This window comes from Notothenia rossii, assembly GCF_949606895.1.
Source record: "Notothenia rossii genome assembly, chromosome: 8".
Taxonomy (NCBI): Eukaryota; Metazoa; Chordata; class Actinopteri; order Perciformes; family Nototheniidae; genus Notothenia; species Notothenia rossii.
In genome coordinates this window covers 70,097,494-70,113,326 of record NC_136906.1, presented here as the reverse complement: position 1 = coordinate 70,113,326, position 15,833 = coordinate 70,097,494, and the positions used below count along the sequence as shown (strand labels likewise).

Here is a 15,833-nt window from a genome sequence, read left to right as displayed (position 1 = left end):
CATATTTTAAAATCCAATCCAAGGTTCACAGAAATAAAAAAAGGCAGTACACTTACATCGGGGCTAAAATAATGAGTGATATGCACATAGAAGAAAATGTTCCCCCATTCAGAAGCAATCAGTGCTTGGCTCGAGGCGTACTCCAAAGAAGGAGAGCACAGAAGACGCTCTCTGGCCACGATGCAGAGATTAAAAACATAAACAAACACTAGAAATGTGAGGTTATTAGTCAATACAAGGAGGTATCTGCACTTCAAACTGCCTTGGTTGGATTTATAGGTCCTTTAGGTCCGATGTTCCAGTATGATTTACATTAACACAATATGAATCCGACATACTACAGTTCAGTTAAAAAAATAAACATCATAAATGATCATCCCCTAGAATACATTGTTTCTGCAGTCAAGGCAAAGCACAGAGCAGCTGACAGAGGCAACCAAACCTACAACACAACCACATGAGGGAGCTGAGGTTTCCCTGCCTGGCATCATGGCATAGTACATCCAGAGTCTGGTGATACATTGTTATGGATAATTCAGGCTTGTTGTCTTATTCGCAGGGCCTAATGTGGTTTTGATATGCTTACGTTTCATTTTGCATGGTATCGTTTGGCCATTGATCGTAAAAGAATGTAGACATTGCCATCACAATCGTCTTCAAGGATATTATACAAGCTAAGGTTTACAAAAAGCCAATAAAAACATTAAAATACATTATGTTGATGTTGACATCAATCTCCCTGATCGAAAGAAAGTAAAGGCTTTTCCTAAAATGTTGAAAAGAAAAGTCAAATATAGCCGTTTTTCCAAAAATGTCGAGACAATATTTTTGTTCAAATAATAAAATCAGCCCAATTTAAATGTACTTTAAAAGTAAATGTTTCCACAGCACTAATGCATGCCATCCGTTTTCCGTTTTTTTTTTATAGAGCCGAAATGACAGTCTAGATGACATTGGCTATTTACTAAAACCACAGCCTACGATCAGAGCCTCTCGATAGTATGTCCTGTGGCTTGCTTTATACGTTTAGATAAGGACAGTAGTGGTAGCGATCTAATGTCTTTGCTTATTCAACATCTAGGTTTTTAGCGGCCTTTAACAAAAACATTTACCATAAGCCCTTGGCATTGGTGATCTAAACTTCATCGCTCCACAGAGGAGGTCAGGAGCGAGAAGGGTCATGGCTCAAACATTTCTGTGAAATGCAGAGTGGAGAGGACTGATGCTGTAGGCTTGATGCTTTCAGACAGAAATAACGATGGCGTAGTACCCGAGCTGCTGCACCATATTTAGTGGAAGCTGAAGGCTGTTTATGCTAACAAAGTCATCCGAGTTTAACATTGGTTTGACTTCAGTAAGACGATGATTGTGAGGCAAAGAAAACATGTGACCACAAAGCCTGAATTATCCGTTTAACTTAACACAAATCCATTTAATAGAAACAAAAAAATGTTTAAAAAATGAATCTGATCCATCCCAGTTTCTCAATAAACATCACAATCTTTGTTACTATGGTGTCATAAAAGTGATATCATCTCTACAATGCCTTTGAACACTGCATACCGCCACATCTGCCATTTCATTTCTTCAATAACACCGCTGCAAGGCAGACATGCACCAGTGTTCACTCTCAGATTGGTGTACATTTCAAAATGAAGAAGCCACAGTGATGTTTTTTTGGATTGGGGTCTTTAAAAACTGATAACACATTGAGGATTTGTTCTTGTTTGATCCTTTTGCTGAGACAGATGTTCACCAATGTTTGGTATTTAGTAAAAACCCTGTGCAACATTTTTGATGGTTGCATGGATGATACTGTTCAATTCAAAACTCAAGACACGTGGAAAATATTAAGTATGTGATTCTACAAATGTCTTATCCTACATGCCGCCTTGAGAAACCTCTATGATTACCATTTTATTACCACTACGTTAAGAAGATTATTCTGTATCGTACAAGAACGTTTCTTTGCTGTGTCAAATATTAAACAGGACAATAAAGAGATCAATCAGTAGTTACATTGATTGGAAGTAAATAGAAAGCTACTAACAACAATAATATCACTATTTGTACCACGGTTGTGTATTATGTTCGTAACTGGCCCACTGCAAAAAAGTGATTCTCTCAGCTGAGGGTGAACCGTAATACTGCCATCATATGCAAAATCAATCGTTGATCTCAAGAGTTAGTTTAAAAAAGTACTTTTAACAATATTCATCTTCATAAACATTTTTTTTTTTTTTTAGAATGACGTCTATGCAATGTCACCATTAGTACAAAATCTACTGATTTTCCACTGTTAAAAATGTCGCTCTAAACTACAAATGCAGTTTGCGGGGCGTCGTCTCCAAAGCACACAACTTCTGATTATCCGAGGCTGTAAAAATGGCGGACCAAGGCCATGGAGCCCAAAAAGAGGAAAAATCGATTTGGTAATAGAGTGAGACAAACAAAACAGAGATAGGCACTCCTTGTGCGAAGTACAATCCTATTCTTCTCCACCTTAAGCCTATCACATGAAGTGGTTACAAAACGGTTATGGTAAAATACCAACACGCTAAAAATAACAGACCGTATGTTGAATATTTAACACGTCAATAGCTAGGGCAACAGACTGAGGTAAGCTCACTGGCTGTCTGCCGCTAAGTGATGAGTTTGACGGTATAACAGAGCTGGCAGAGAAACGTCACCCTGGATGTGAGACAAGCATTCTCAACACTTCTGATAAACGTTCAAAAAAGGGCTTTGATTGTAAGATACTTGGAGTCACAAGTGACGAGCCATTTCAGGGCTGATTTGTTTCAAATGTGGTGTGACTCGACTCTAGTGCGAGAAGTGGCAATTGAATGAACAAAGAACTGCATGGTGGAGGTAAAGGGGGTCTGGGAGGAGGTACGGAGTTTGTGGAGGAACAGCGCATATGAGGTAGGCTTTTGCTGTAAACAAAAAAAAAAGGTTTTGCAGTAAATGAAAAAAAGTAACTCGTCAAATCTGGGAAGGAAGACCAGGGAGTCTGTGGCAACACTGGGGGACTTCTCACACAACACCTCAGTACGTTAGAGACCTACAGTTAATCATACAAGCTCATCAAAAAAAAATACAAAACAAAAAGAAATGCACAACTATGTAGAACTCAAGAGGTAGTTGCTAATATCAGTACATGAATCGGTTACATACGTCTCGTCACCATTGCTTAACAGAGTTTGTTGAGTCAGTCAGTGGATGATTCCCAAAAGAATAAAATACACTTTTTTTGGTTAATTCCCTGAGAACAGTTCATCATCCTGAGAGGAATTGTGTGTAAAAATGTACAAATACATCATACAAAAAGATGTTGTTTCCATAAAGATCTGAGCATGGGCTGTGCTCCTTATGTTGTTTGGTCATTCACTTTTATTGTCTGTCATGCTGCATTGTTGAGACTTGATTTTTTTTTTAACGCACGCACACATTCAGAAAGCTGCACATTTATATATAAAAAAAATAAAATAAAAAAAAAACGATAACTGCAGTGTTGCGCTTTCAGCAATAACTCCCTCTTATTGTGAAAGGGCAAAGACAGCAAGACAATCTTATCTTTAAACGCCTTCAAAAAATAAAAGCCAAACTCTTTGGTATAGAAATATACCAAAATTAAGTTGGTTGTCTACTTAGAGCTTTTTTTAAAACACACAAGCTAGTTTGATATCATCGTACAAAGTTATTTGATTTGTCAGAACATTAAGATACAACTCCAAAGCGACCTGACGTGAACTTTGTGAGGCGTCGACTTCAGGTAAACTCTTTTCACATTCAATATGGTCAGAGAAGAGTTGTAAGGTCACAAATAAGTGCCACTAAAGCCACGCTTGGGATTCAAGTTATACCAAAAGCAGCACTCCTTCTCTCTCTCCCTCCCTCTCTATCTCTCTTCAGTGAGTCTCCATCCTGTGGAGGGGCGAGCGACGCCTGGCTGGTGCTAGCTAACAACTGGTAGGCACAGATGGAAGAGGAACAGGTGGTTCGACCGTACTGCAACACAGCTGGGCGAGCAAACAGCTAGGGAAGAATAGGTGAGGTATTAAGTAAGTAGAGCAGCTGTGGTGACACTGTAATGGTCTGCACCAAGGTGTGCGGGGTCAGAGGTCAGCGCTGACTCCTTGCACTGAAGTAAAAGGAGAAGGAGTAAATACATTGTACGTCATGGATGAAAACGGTTAAATAGAGAGAGAGAGGTACAAGTTTTCACACACCAACAAAAGTATCCCATCCAATATACAGGGCTATTTACCTATGTCAGAGCTAATTCCTTATATATGCTTTACTTAATAGAATTTATATCTTGTGACTTTACATATATATTAATTACTTATACTATGATTTATAAATTGTAAGGTTATTTTTTAACTAATTATACAACAACCAAAGTGGAAGTCTAATGATCATTACGTTTAATCTAAACTATGGATTATATGAGGTTTTAGCTAAACTGCTCTATCTCTAATAATAGGAAACTGAATCGTTAATAGCGAGGACTCGCACCTGGGGCGGGGGAGGGGCCAGTCTGACAGAGAGGCTTTGTTTGGGAGCACAACACACGCATACCAACACACACTCTTTTCCCCTCTCTCAGTCGTGCGTGCATGCACAAACACACTCTGTGACAATCAGTCGGTCCGGTCTATTTCATGAAAAGGGAGAGGTTGGAAGTGAGTGTTTAAAGATGTATAAGAATGTGTTCAGCAGCTCATCTTCTTTTAAAAGCGCCCTCTGAAAAGGGTCCCTACAGATCTTCACAAAACTAAGCTAACAATCCTGGGGGTCTGGATTATCACTTAGAGGGTCTGGAGCTTCTCAAAGTCTTAGAAATGAGCTACCGTGTGTGCAGCATGATTTTCAGGCCTACAGGATAGAAATTGGAGGCTTTCAATCAACGACATGTGTGAGGGAAAAAGCCAACACCTAGGTCCGAGGAGAAGAAAGAAAGAAACAAGATTCATACCACGTTGTTTCACTCTTGAGCTGCACTGATTGAAACAAGAAAAACAGTCGATCCCTGCAGTCACCATTCCAGCGGTGGTTGCCATAGCTGCACCAGATGACTGCAAGTCAGTCACACACATTCACGCATGTCTGTACCCCGTGGATCGTTGCCATAGCTGCGCTGGTTAGAAAAATAAAAAAATAACATTAAAAGTAAAGAAATCAAGACCTCCCATTTTTTTTTTTTTCACAGGTGTGAGGTAGATGAGGGGGTGGGGGGGGGGGTGGGGGGGCTTCAGGTATCCTTGATTGAGGGGAGACATGAGGGGTCAGGGGTCAGCGGTGAGCGGCACACCTCTCTGGGCTGTCTTCAGGACTTCCTCCACCTCTGGGTCCGGGGGCCGCGGGGAGGCTGGGGCTCCTCGGGGGAGGAGGAGGACCCCTCGAGGGGAGACGAGCCCGAGCGCTCCTCCTCCTCCGGCGGGCCGAGGAAGGGCCCCGTAGAGGTAGACACATTTTGGTCCTGAGAACCTGAGGCGGGGGCCAGCGCCTTGTGGGGGCACTGGGCCACCATGTGCGTGATGCTCTGGCAGTAGTGGCATTTCTTTGGCTGGGGGGGCAGGCCACACTCCTTGGCATGGTGATCCAGACCTCCACAGTTATAACAGCTGCAGAAAGACAGAGAACACAGGATTAACAATAACCCGTACATGTGCAATACGTATCATTTATTATACACACAAAGATATTCACTTTATTTGTTGTATGTTGTCTATTCTGAATGTTTTGATGGCACCTAAAATGAGTAGCTTTACTCTTCTTGTTGTACTTGTATAATGAAAGTAAATGCTTATAATTCTAATAACATTTTATCCACCGCAATAAAGAGTACAAAGTACTTCATCACATTATGAAATAGTAAACGTACTGTATGTATACACAGGTGTCCCTTAGGAGAGATACACATACATTGAAAACATGTATGTTCAGTATCTTGCCTTAGGACACTTCTACCACAGCTGCCCAGGAATTTGTGAGTATGTATATGTTTATAACTACACTTTCATTACTTATTTATTCAGTATTTGTACGTAAAATGTTCTCACAAAATCAAAACATTATTCTATTAAAAAAAAGGAAGAAGTATATCCTCATTAAACACCAGCGCTGCGGAGTTGAAACACCGGCTCCAACTAGGATTTAACACTAGATGGCAGCATAACACATAGTATGGCTCCGGATCAAATGTGACGAGCACTCGGTGGCGTTCACATCGATACTGCTTTATTACATTTGACAGGAAGCAATTGGGTGCTAGAAAGATTAAAAAAACAAAATAAAGCGTAGGCCACAAGATTAAAGCCAAAACGGATGCCACCAAATGAACCACATCAAATCAAATGGAGTGTTGGCTCTTTAATACATTAGATGCTTGTATTCTTAAGTATGAAGTATTCTTTGTATATTTAAGCGCTTTGAGCACTAGGAAAAGCGCTATATAAATCACATTTATTATTATTATTATTATTATTATTCTTCAAGGCTTGATTTCTCATTTCACGGTTTAATGTGTGTTCCTTGTTAACCTGATGCTCAACACTTCTCTGCCCATAAAGTCTTAACCAGGTGATTAATTCAGTGTTTTGAATTCTATAATAGCACACAGTGTAACACTCTCCTGTGTGGTGATTTGAAACAGAGTCATGCTGTCTTTAGGTAGAACATGAAAGCAGTACATGATCATGAAACAATGGTTCACTATCAACGTTTTAAGTATTGCATCTAGTTTCACAGCCAAATAACAAAATGAGCTTTTGAGTCAAATGCTGCCAGGACTTTCCAAAGAAGGCGGGTTCAGTCCTGATTGCTTTGGAAGGAGGCTGGATTATGTCCAGAGAGAATTGAACAATGATCCACATGGACAGATGGATGGATATTTCTGATGATTATAATGTTTGCAATGCCTCTTAATTAAAGCATTACATTGATATACCATGAATAAGTCACACAAGTGCTTCTAACCTGGTTCATAAGAGTACAAATACAAAATACTTTCAGTAGCATGGTTTAAATGAATAATCAAACATCAGATTAAGATGTTTTTAACAATGATGAAGTAGTATATTAATATTTAATATTCTATTTTGAGGTTTACTGTTCATTTATAAAAAAAAAACAGCTTTAGCTCAGTTGAATTAAATCAAAGGCTTTCAAATAGAAATGCTTTACATTTACAGAAAATTATTTGCCCGAAAATCTATTTCATATTTTAGCAAAACTGAAATAAAGAAGTTGTCAGTTTTTTTTATCAATTAAAAATCAATACGGTATTCTGTAAAGAAACTATTTTGAAAATATTATCGTCTTTAAAACCTTGTATTTATTGTGAATAATTAATCTAAACATGAATTAATAATAATAATAATAATTATTATTATTATTATTATTATTATTATTATTAGGGAACCACCTCTGATACCACCCCACCCACCATAACCAAGATAATAACAAAATGGAGAAACAAAGCATTTCATTGAACAGTTATGTGTTTGATTGAAATTGAGATCTTTATTTAGTAGACTGTGTTTGAAAAAAAAAAAATGGTTTACTATTTCCACAAAAACGTGACATTTCAACACAAGTCTCACATCGAAACATCTTTAAGAGAGTTAAAGGACCTCAGTGTAAAGGGTGGACTACAGAATGTTGGGTTGCACCGCAGGGTGACCAGCAGGGGTCAGAGCAGCTAACCGCTCGCTCTGAGCGCTCACAAAGACCCGATGACATCACAGACGTCTACCTGCCATCTCTGAATCCAACACCACCTTAGCAGCAGGTAGAGACACTTGACCTAACACTGGATCAATTATCCCAAATAAACTGAATTATTCAGCTGTGTAAAACAATAAGGGAGCCTTCCCTCAGATACGGTTTCTCTTTTTCTAACAAAAGCTTTTTCTTTTCACACCTTAGAAACAGGGCGACTCAGGGCTGCAGCAGCTGTGATGCAGCACAAAGAGTAGCAGAGATGGACTTTTAAATGCAAATGCAGCCTGAGAGTGGTCATGTGATGTGTTCCCGCAAACGTATCCAGCATATACAGCACTTCCTGGCAGCGCTTGCTAAACATGACTCCCTGTCAACAGGAGGACGGGGAAATCAGCCTCTCGTGTTAAAACCACCAGGCGTTTTCAAGGAGCTCTATTTTGCTCGCTCTGACAGATTTTTTAGCAAAGTGTCCTTCAGGATTTTACTGAGGACAAAACAATTGATTGAGCTAGTGCCGCATTGAGATGCATATTAGCCCAATCCATCCCTGTGCTAACGCCGCCTCTAAAGTAAAAGCTGGCAAATTGATTTAAAATAGCGGCAAAGGCAGGCAAAGTGCCCTATTCAATTCCTTATTATGGTGCACAATAACCATAGCAACAGACATGTACTCGGGCAGATTGAATAGATTTAATCTATAATCTCAGCCCACTCACAAATAGCTCACTGCAGTGAGATGTACATATAGCATATGTCTCCTTCTGCTATAGGCAGCCGTGATTTCTAAATGCAGGCTGCCAACAGTCACATATATTCAGTTTGCTTTAAATGAAACATTACATTACTGCTGACTCACAACACATAGGATAGGGCTGCACACTATTTCATTTTCTTACTGTCGAGATATCAATGAACGCAGAAAAAAAGAAAAAAAATCTCGAAAGACTGCACGCACTTAAAATATGCCTTTCATTGTTTTATAGGTGTGTTCAGTTTAATGAACAATTTGATGTTGTTGGAAATAATACTAATTAAATCACTCACCGGTCTCCCTTTGGTTTGCGTTTCTGGAGTGGGACCTTGGCTTTGGGTCTCCTCTCGCTGCCTGCGCAGGGCCCCCCCCCAGGCCCGTTCACCCGCAGGGACTCCAGGCCCTTGGAGCATTTCTTATAGGTGAACTCCACCTGCTCTCCCTCCTTTAAGCTGCGGAAACCCTCCATCAGCAGTTTGCTCTGTCGGGAGAGAAAAGCAATTATCAGTTTAAAAGATGTAGGCGCTTATAGCTCAATGTATTCTTTGAAAACATGATCAAATCCTGCAATACACAAGGGTCTAAATGATATCAGGTGGTGGCCAGTTTGATGTAGGATACAAGTATAATATGATAGTGCTCATGTTACTTCAATTTGCTCTAATTTCAGTATAAAAGCATGAAGTTACACCTGTTTCCGTGGAGATAATTGATAATATATCATTTCATATAACAATAATTATGCTTGGATATATCGTTTTTACAAGATATATATGATTTTGTAATACAAATCAGTGGAACACATGAACATGTATATATATTCGTCACTCAAGGCGTGAATAATGCTGAAACACATTTGAAGCTTTTCAAGAGACAAAGCTCTCCGAAATGTTGTTTTGAAAGACTCCATACACAAATTGTTATCAAGATGTACTTCACCCCGACTGCTTCTGCTGTGTATTTTTTGTCATTACCATAAACGATACAGTAACCAGACAAAGCCTGTATGCATTACAAATGTCAAGAGCCTCTTTATTGAACCGAAAAGGTCATTTTTCAATGAAAAGACACATTTGAACGCCTTGGTTCTTAACTTCTGTCCGCCCAGCATTAAGCTCAGCATTAATATTATGCGAGTACACACACACAGAGCTAATTTAACACTTCAATAATGAACAGCTGCCTGAGAGCTTTTCCAGGTCCCCGATCAACATTTGTATCTCTAAATAATTGTGGCAGAAGAATCAACAGTTTACTGCGGAGGCTTGTACACACTGCAGTAGCACAGCGTGTACACAGAAAGACGTGATTCCAACATGGTGGATTGACTGTCTGTGGTTTACACCAACTGCCAGAGAAAAGTGTGTGTACAGAGATCTCACACACAGCGTCCTTGCTTTACTCCCTTTATCTACTTTTCGCAGAGGCACCACTTCCTATTCCTTTGTGCAGGGAGAAAGGACGAGTACATCGCAATCATTTTCTCTCAGCACACATCCACCATCCCTCTTATCTACATGATCGGCATTATTGATCTAGTTACTACATAACCACTGCGCAATGATTTATGTGCAGCTGATGGCACAGAACGGATGGCTGATAGGCACTGTATGCGTGACCTTCATGAATGGCATCCGCCCTGCAGATCTCGGTAGGTACACACACACACCCCCACACGAGCACGCAGTGTGCAGTGAGCAGAGCTAACCTACTATACATCGAGGCCTATAAATAACACACAGGCTTTCTGTAAATTCCCGGATGTGTAGGAGAAAGATGTAGAAATAGGAACAAGTTAAATGTAAACCATACAGGAAGGAGAGCAAATGTGCTCAGCAGCTTTTTCTTTGCATTCAAATGCTGTCAACAAATGCAACAACAAAGGAGTTCTTTAGGCGATCCATTAGTGGAAGTAATGTGAATAAAAGAGAGAGAAAAGATGGGAAGGTGAAAAGCAGTGAGAAGAGAGTAAGTGGTCATTAATTAATCAAGCTAAGAATAGTGTCTGAGCTCATTGTACTCTGAAGAATATCTGACTACTAATGGCATAAAGATTCAAGTGTAACATCGGGGTGAATTAGGGTTTGTGTTAGAGTTTCAATATATGCTTTTAGAAACGAAGGATAAGGATGTGGTGTTATAGTTTAAACTGGATTTCATTCAGAAGCTTTCTATGTTTCAAACTGTTCATAATACAATCAAATAAATCGTAGTAAACTCGTATAGAAATAATTATTTTGCAGCCGTTAATACAGATTAAAAAATTCCAAAAACAGGTTTGCATAATAAATGTGACAACCATCGCATGGAAACATTTTAATTCTAAGTCAGTCAAATTAAATCATGTGAAATAGGCCAAGAATATCACATCATGTTTGGATGAATATGTTTAACAATATATATAGTATAATTATTGAATTATATGAATTTAATGTTTATTAATTTTTGTTTTTGTTTTAGGTTATCTTTAAAAAAGGTGTTTTTTCACGAAAATCCACCCTGAAAATGGACATTTTGACTATTAAAAGAACTAAGATGAGTTAGTTTTCTACAATAGCTTTGAAACTAACTTTAAACTAAAAATATGTAGATATAGATAGGTACATATAATACACACTTAATACATTAAAACAATGTTAAAAAAATCAAAAACCACTTCTTCTCTTTACTACAAAGACTTATACTAAACGTGTTTTTTGAAGGGCCATGAAATGTATATTGTGCACGGATAGAATTAAACTATAATCATGAATTTGATGCATTCGTTTTATTTTATTCTATTTAAATATAATGTGTGTATCTTTTTAGTACATAATCATTTATTCTGGGTATACTGGAAGTGGAAGGCCACATTTTCCCAAATTCAAAGGCACTTCATACTGGAAAAAAGGACCAAATTGTGGTGAAAATTAAACTTGCACAAATCTGAAACATAATCAAAAAAACTGTACTTTTCCCTTTAATCTTAACTTTTTGAAGTGACTCTTTCTTTCCATTTAAACAATTTATAACAAAGGAAAATGACTGATAATGTGGCTGGTGCTCAATAACAAAATGAGTCCCTTTCCCTTTTTCATGTTGTTTTTGATTCTTTCTCTACCGTCAGTGAGGGTAACAGCAAGGACAACTGGACTTTTAGGTGATTGCTTGTGAAGGACTTATCCATTTTTGGTTTTCAGATATTGGATTTGGCTTTGAAGAAAGGACAATAATCAAGTGCAACAACATGAACCAAAACTGACTTCCTATCGTTCTAAAACCACAAATCAAGGAACCTCAATCAGTCACACCCATGCTTAATCAAAATAAAACCCAAATTGATTTTATGATTACAATCATTAGGCCGTCCAAATTACTAGAAGGCAGCAGAAATCAGCTGAAAGAGAATCAAAAATTGCACCCATCCCCCACAAAACAAACATATACTGAATAATGATGAATAATCACAGACTGGTCTGTAGACCGTGCGGCGCATGAGCCCTTCCTGTTCCTGTCCTGTCTTCAGTCCACAGGCAGCTTGTCTCTCCAGGTCAAAGTTGAGTGGTTTGTCTCGGCACCCTACCCCCTCTTCAACCCTGTCAATGCACCAGTGAAGAAACCACACAACCTCTTTTGTTCTGCCGAAATGCAGGAACACACACACACACACACACACACACACACACACACACACACACACACACACACACACACACACACACACACACACACACACACACACACACACACACACACACACACACACACACACACACACACACACACACACACACACACACACACACACACACACACACACACACACACACACACACACACACACACACACACACACACGTCTCAGATGAGGTTCATATCTGGAGCATGGGCTGGCAGCGGCTAGGTCTCTCCACACTTACGTAATAAAAAGCAGCATGTGGATTTACATGTGTGTGTGTGTGTGTGTGTGTGTGTGCCGGTGTGTGAAAAACTACATTTGAAAAAAAAGTCACAAATCAGAACCTGTAACTTGAGACCCCTCATCTCGGGTGACCTGGCGGGTGTCCGGACCCGTTTCAGTTTACGCACAGAGGTCAGGAAAGGGCACGGACAGGGAGAGGGAACGAAAGAACGTCAGAGGAGGAGAGAGGGAGAACACAAAATGGAGGAGTGGCCTGGAGCAGGGGGGTGGTGGATGAGGGAGGGAGTCCAGAGGAGGAGAGGGGGGGGGGGGGCGGTCATGGAAATGCCTCCAGCGCATTCTGTTCAGCTCCAATGGAGGAGCAACTCCTGATCAGCGGCTGGACCTGGGGGGAGCCCAGGAACAAAACCCCCATTTGATCAGGAGCCCCACAGGTCAGCAGCAGAAATCCGGGGGTCAGCAGTGGTATAGCCATCGCACCCCCCCCCCCACCCCACACCAGCTCCAGAGCTTTAACTCAGAGCCACCGGCCGCTACAGTCATCCTGAAAAGTAGAGAAACTGAGCCAACAAAATGGATACCGACGTACTCTAAAAATGGCTTGATTATGCTTACGAGCTTCCTTATATGTAATAAATATCTTCCTATGGCTCGAGTGCGTGTGTGTGTGTGTGTGTGTGTGTGTGTGTGTGTGTGTGTGTGTGTGTGTGTGTGTGTGTGTGTGTGTGTGTGTGTGTGTGTGTGTGTGTGTGTGTGTGTAGGAAGGAGCCAGCGATCAATACGGTCTCCAACATCCTGGATAGAAATAGCCCTCCTTTTCATCAACAAGGCCCTCGTCATCACAGGGCCCGGCAATCAATACAGGAAGCTGTAACGTGAGGGGATGTGGATCTTCCACCAGCCTCTCTCCGTGGCGACCACCGGCTATGGAATGTCTAATTATGGGATGCTTTAAATCAGAGGTGGCCCACGCAGAGCCGATGGTGCTCGTATTGAGAGGGAAAGCGGGTGTGTAGGGGTGAGCGTGAGGGAGATGGCGGTCACCATGTGGCGTGGTGCCATTAAGTAGCTTTTTACACACAGGAAATGCTAAGTGGACAAAGCTGGGCCAGATCAGCTCAGATGGACATAAGCCAACAGGACGCATATAAACCAAAGAAGAAAGAGGGAAAAAGGAGCGAGAAAGCTGGATGGAGGAGGAGGGAAAAAAAACAACACACAAATATGCCGATGAAACCACCAACAGAGCCGCTCTCATGACGCGGACCCCAGCCCTCCTCAACACGTTGTCATTAGCGGCCCTGACCCTTGAACCCTGCCCAACCCCCATCAAACACTTAAAAGCCTTCATGTTTCCCCTACCTCAAATTAACAACATCCAACACCCCCGATTATGACTGGGGCAAATATTTGATCTGAGGGAGGAAGCACTAGATCATCTTGCTACATTTATCAGCACGAGAGGGGAAATGAACCTCGCCGAGGTGGCTGGTGATAAAACGCACAGCCGGCTAATAACTGGAGCCGTTCAGAACAGAAGCACACTTACCAAGCTGCTTCACACAAAGGCTAGTGTTCTTTCCAAAATCCCACATGAACTATTTTAAGTGACACCTTCTCAAATGACATGATTAAAGAGGACATCTTAGTCTATAGATACCTAAGCTGGTGGAGAAATAAAAAGATACCTGGTGGATTTCAAAAGAAAATGTTGATATTAAACTTCACCATAAGCAAAAGAATAAACAAACCTTTTTTACAAGTAGCAATTGTGTTTGTCTCAGTTCAACTTGAATGAACAATGTTATCATTATCTCATTGATTTTGTTGCAGCTTACTTTTTTTAATACCAGCAGCTGTTTTCTACTTGTGGAAATTAAATGTTGGAACTGAATTCAACACTCAAGCATGACCCAAATCTTTCTAAGTATCATCTGAGTCTTATGCTTGAACAATGTTTTTCACCTGAAAAAAGAAAAAGTTGTTATATATAATTTGGTTGTAGATTTCACTCCATTTTAACATTTCAAACCGTGTTTAAGACAAAGAAAGTCTCTCTCTTGAAAGGGCTTTTTCCAAATGTATTCTTTTCTAAGAATTTATATATTTATCACTTAGTTGATATAATCTGCAACTGTATTAATTCATAGTTTCAATAATATTTCAGGCACAAACACAACAAGTACATGTGAAAATATTTCATAAAAATGTCTTTGTGCAAAAAAGCAATTGTGGAATGGGTAATTAAAAAAAGATTACTCTATAATAAATAAATCCTGAATGTTGCCACAGGGATCAATAAAGGTCTATCTTATCTTATTACATGTATGGTTAAAGTAACTTCTTTATTCTGCTAAGAAAATAAACAGAGCAGCATAAAAAAAAAGCCTATTTCAAAGACACGTTTACTGAGTGTTTGATCTCATTTCAATCTGCATTGTTGAGCGTTTCAGTGCGATTAGATTTCTAAATGAAATGATATAAATAAAGTGTGTGTCTCTGCAGGCGCTCTCTTTGTGTTTTAGGTGCTCTGCGACTTGTTCTTAGCCCTGCTCTGCTTTCTACTCCGCCACCTTTCCAATTACCAATCATCTCCGTTGTATGTGGCCAGCTCCTCAAAAGGAAGTCACATGACTACTCTTTCTTCTTCTTTTGCGTTTTTTGATGTGCAGAAGAGAAGGGTGGGTTGGTGGAGGAGGAGGAGGAGGAGGAGGTGGGGGGGTGGGGGGGGGGGGGGATAGTGTGGCTGCAGGAGAGACAAAGCCTGATACTGGCTATCTAGAGGCAGAGATGGGTGGGGCCTGCATGCCAAACGGTGACACGGACCAGAGGTTAATCTCACTAGGGGCCCACTTTAACCTCGCTACACAAAACACACACACACTCTCTCTCGCACACACACACACACACACACACACACTCTCTCTTGCACACACACACTCTCTCTTGCACACACACACTCTCTCTTGCACACACACACACACACACACACACACACACACACACACACACACACACACACACACACACACACACACACACACACACACACACACACACACACACACACACACACACACACACACACACACACACACACACACACACACACACACACACACACACACACACACACACCTCAAACATCTTACAACGGTTCCCATGTAGACATCAACAACCTGGTGGTTAAGAGCAGAAAGTAAGAACCACACACACACACTCACGGAGGTTCCATAAATTGAACACACTGGAGGTTTCAGGAGAATAGCAGCAGCAGCAGCAAACTGTTCAACATTTCAAACTGATTACCGACAAAGGGCAAGCGGCCCCCCACCTCACCGCCACACACCCCCTCACCCCACCCAACCCTCCTGCCTTTTTGTCTTTAAAGAAATTCCTCTTTTTAAAAGAATGCCCGAGGAGAGAGCACCCCCCGTGTCCCAGCAGGAA

The 15,833-nt window shown here is 40.6% G+C and overlaps 1 protein-coding gene across 2 annotated transcripts in view; it reads right to left on the bottom strand.

Moving 5' to 3' along the window:
* Nucleotides 1–2,202: 2,202 nt before the first annotated feature.
* lin28b (lin-28 homolog B (C. elegans)) overlaps nucleotides 2,203–15,833 on the bottom strand; it is a 17,004-nt gene continuing 3,373 nt past the window's right edge. For both annotated transcript variants that reach the window (XM_079643242.1, XM_079643243.1), the window contains exons 3-4: nucleotides 8,776–8,963; nucleotides 2,203–5,630 (exon numbers count right to left, since the gene is read on the bottom strand). In XM_079643242.1, the coding sequence (XP_079499368.1) occupies nucleotides 5,333–5,630; nucleotides 8,776–8,963 (486 nt within the window). In that variant the 3' untranslated portion in view covers nucleotides 2,203–5,332. The remainder of the gene's footprint in view (nucleotides 5,631–8,775; nucleotides 8,964–15,833) is intronic.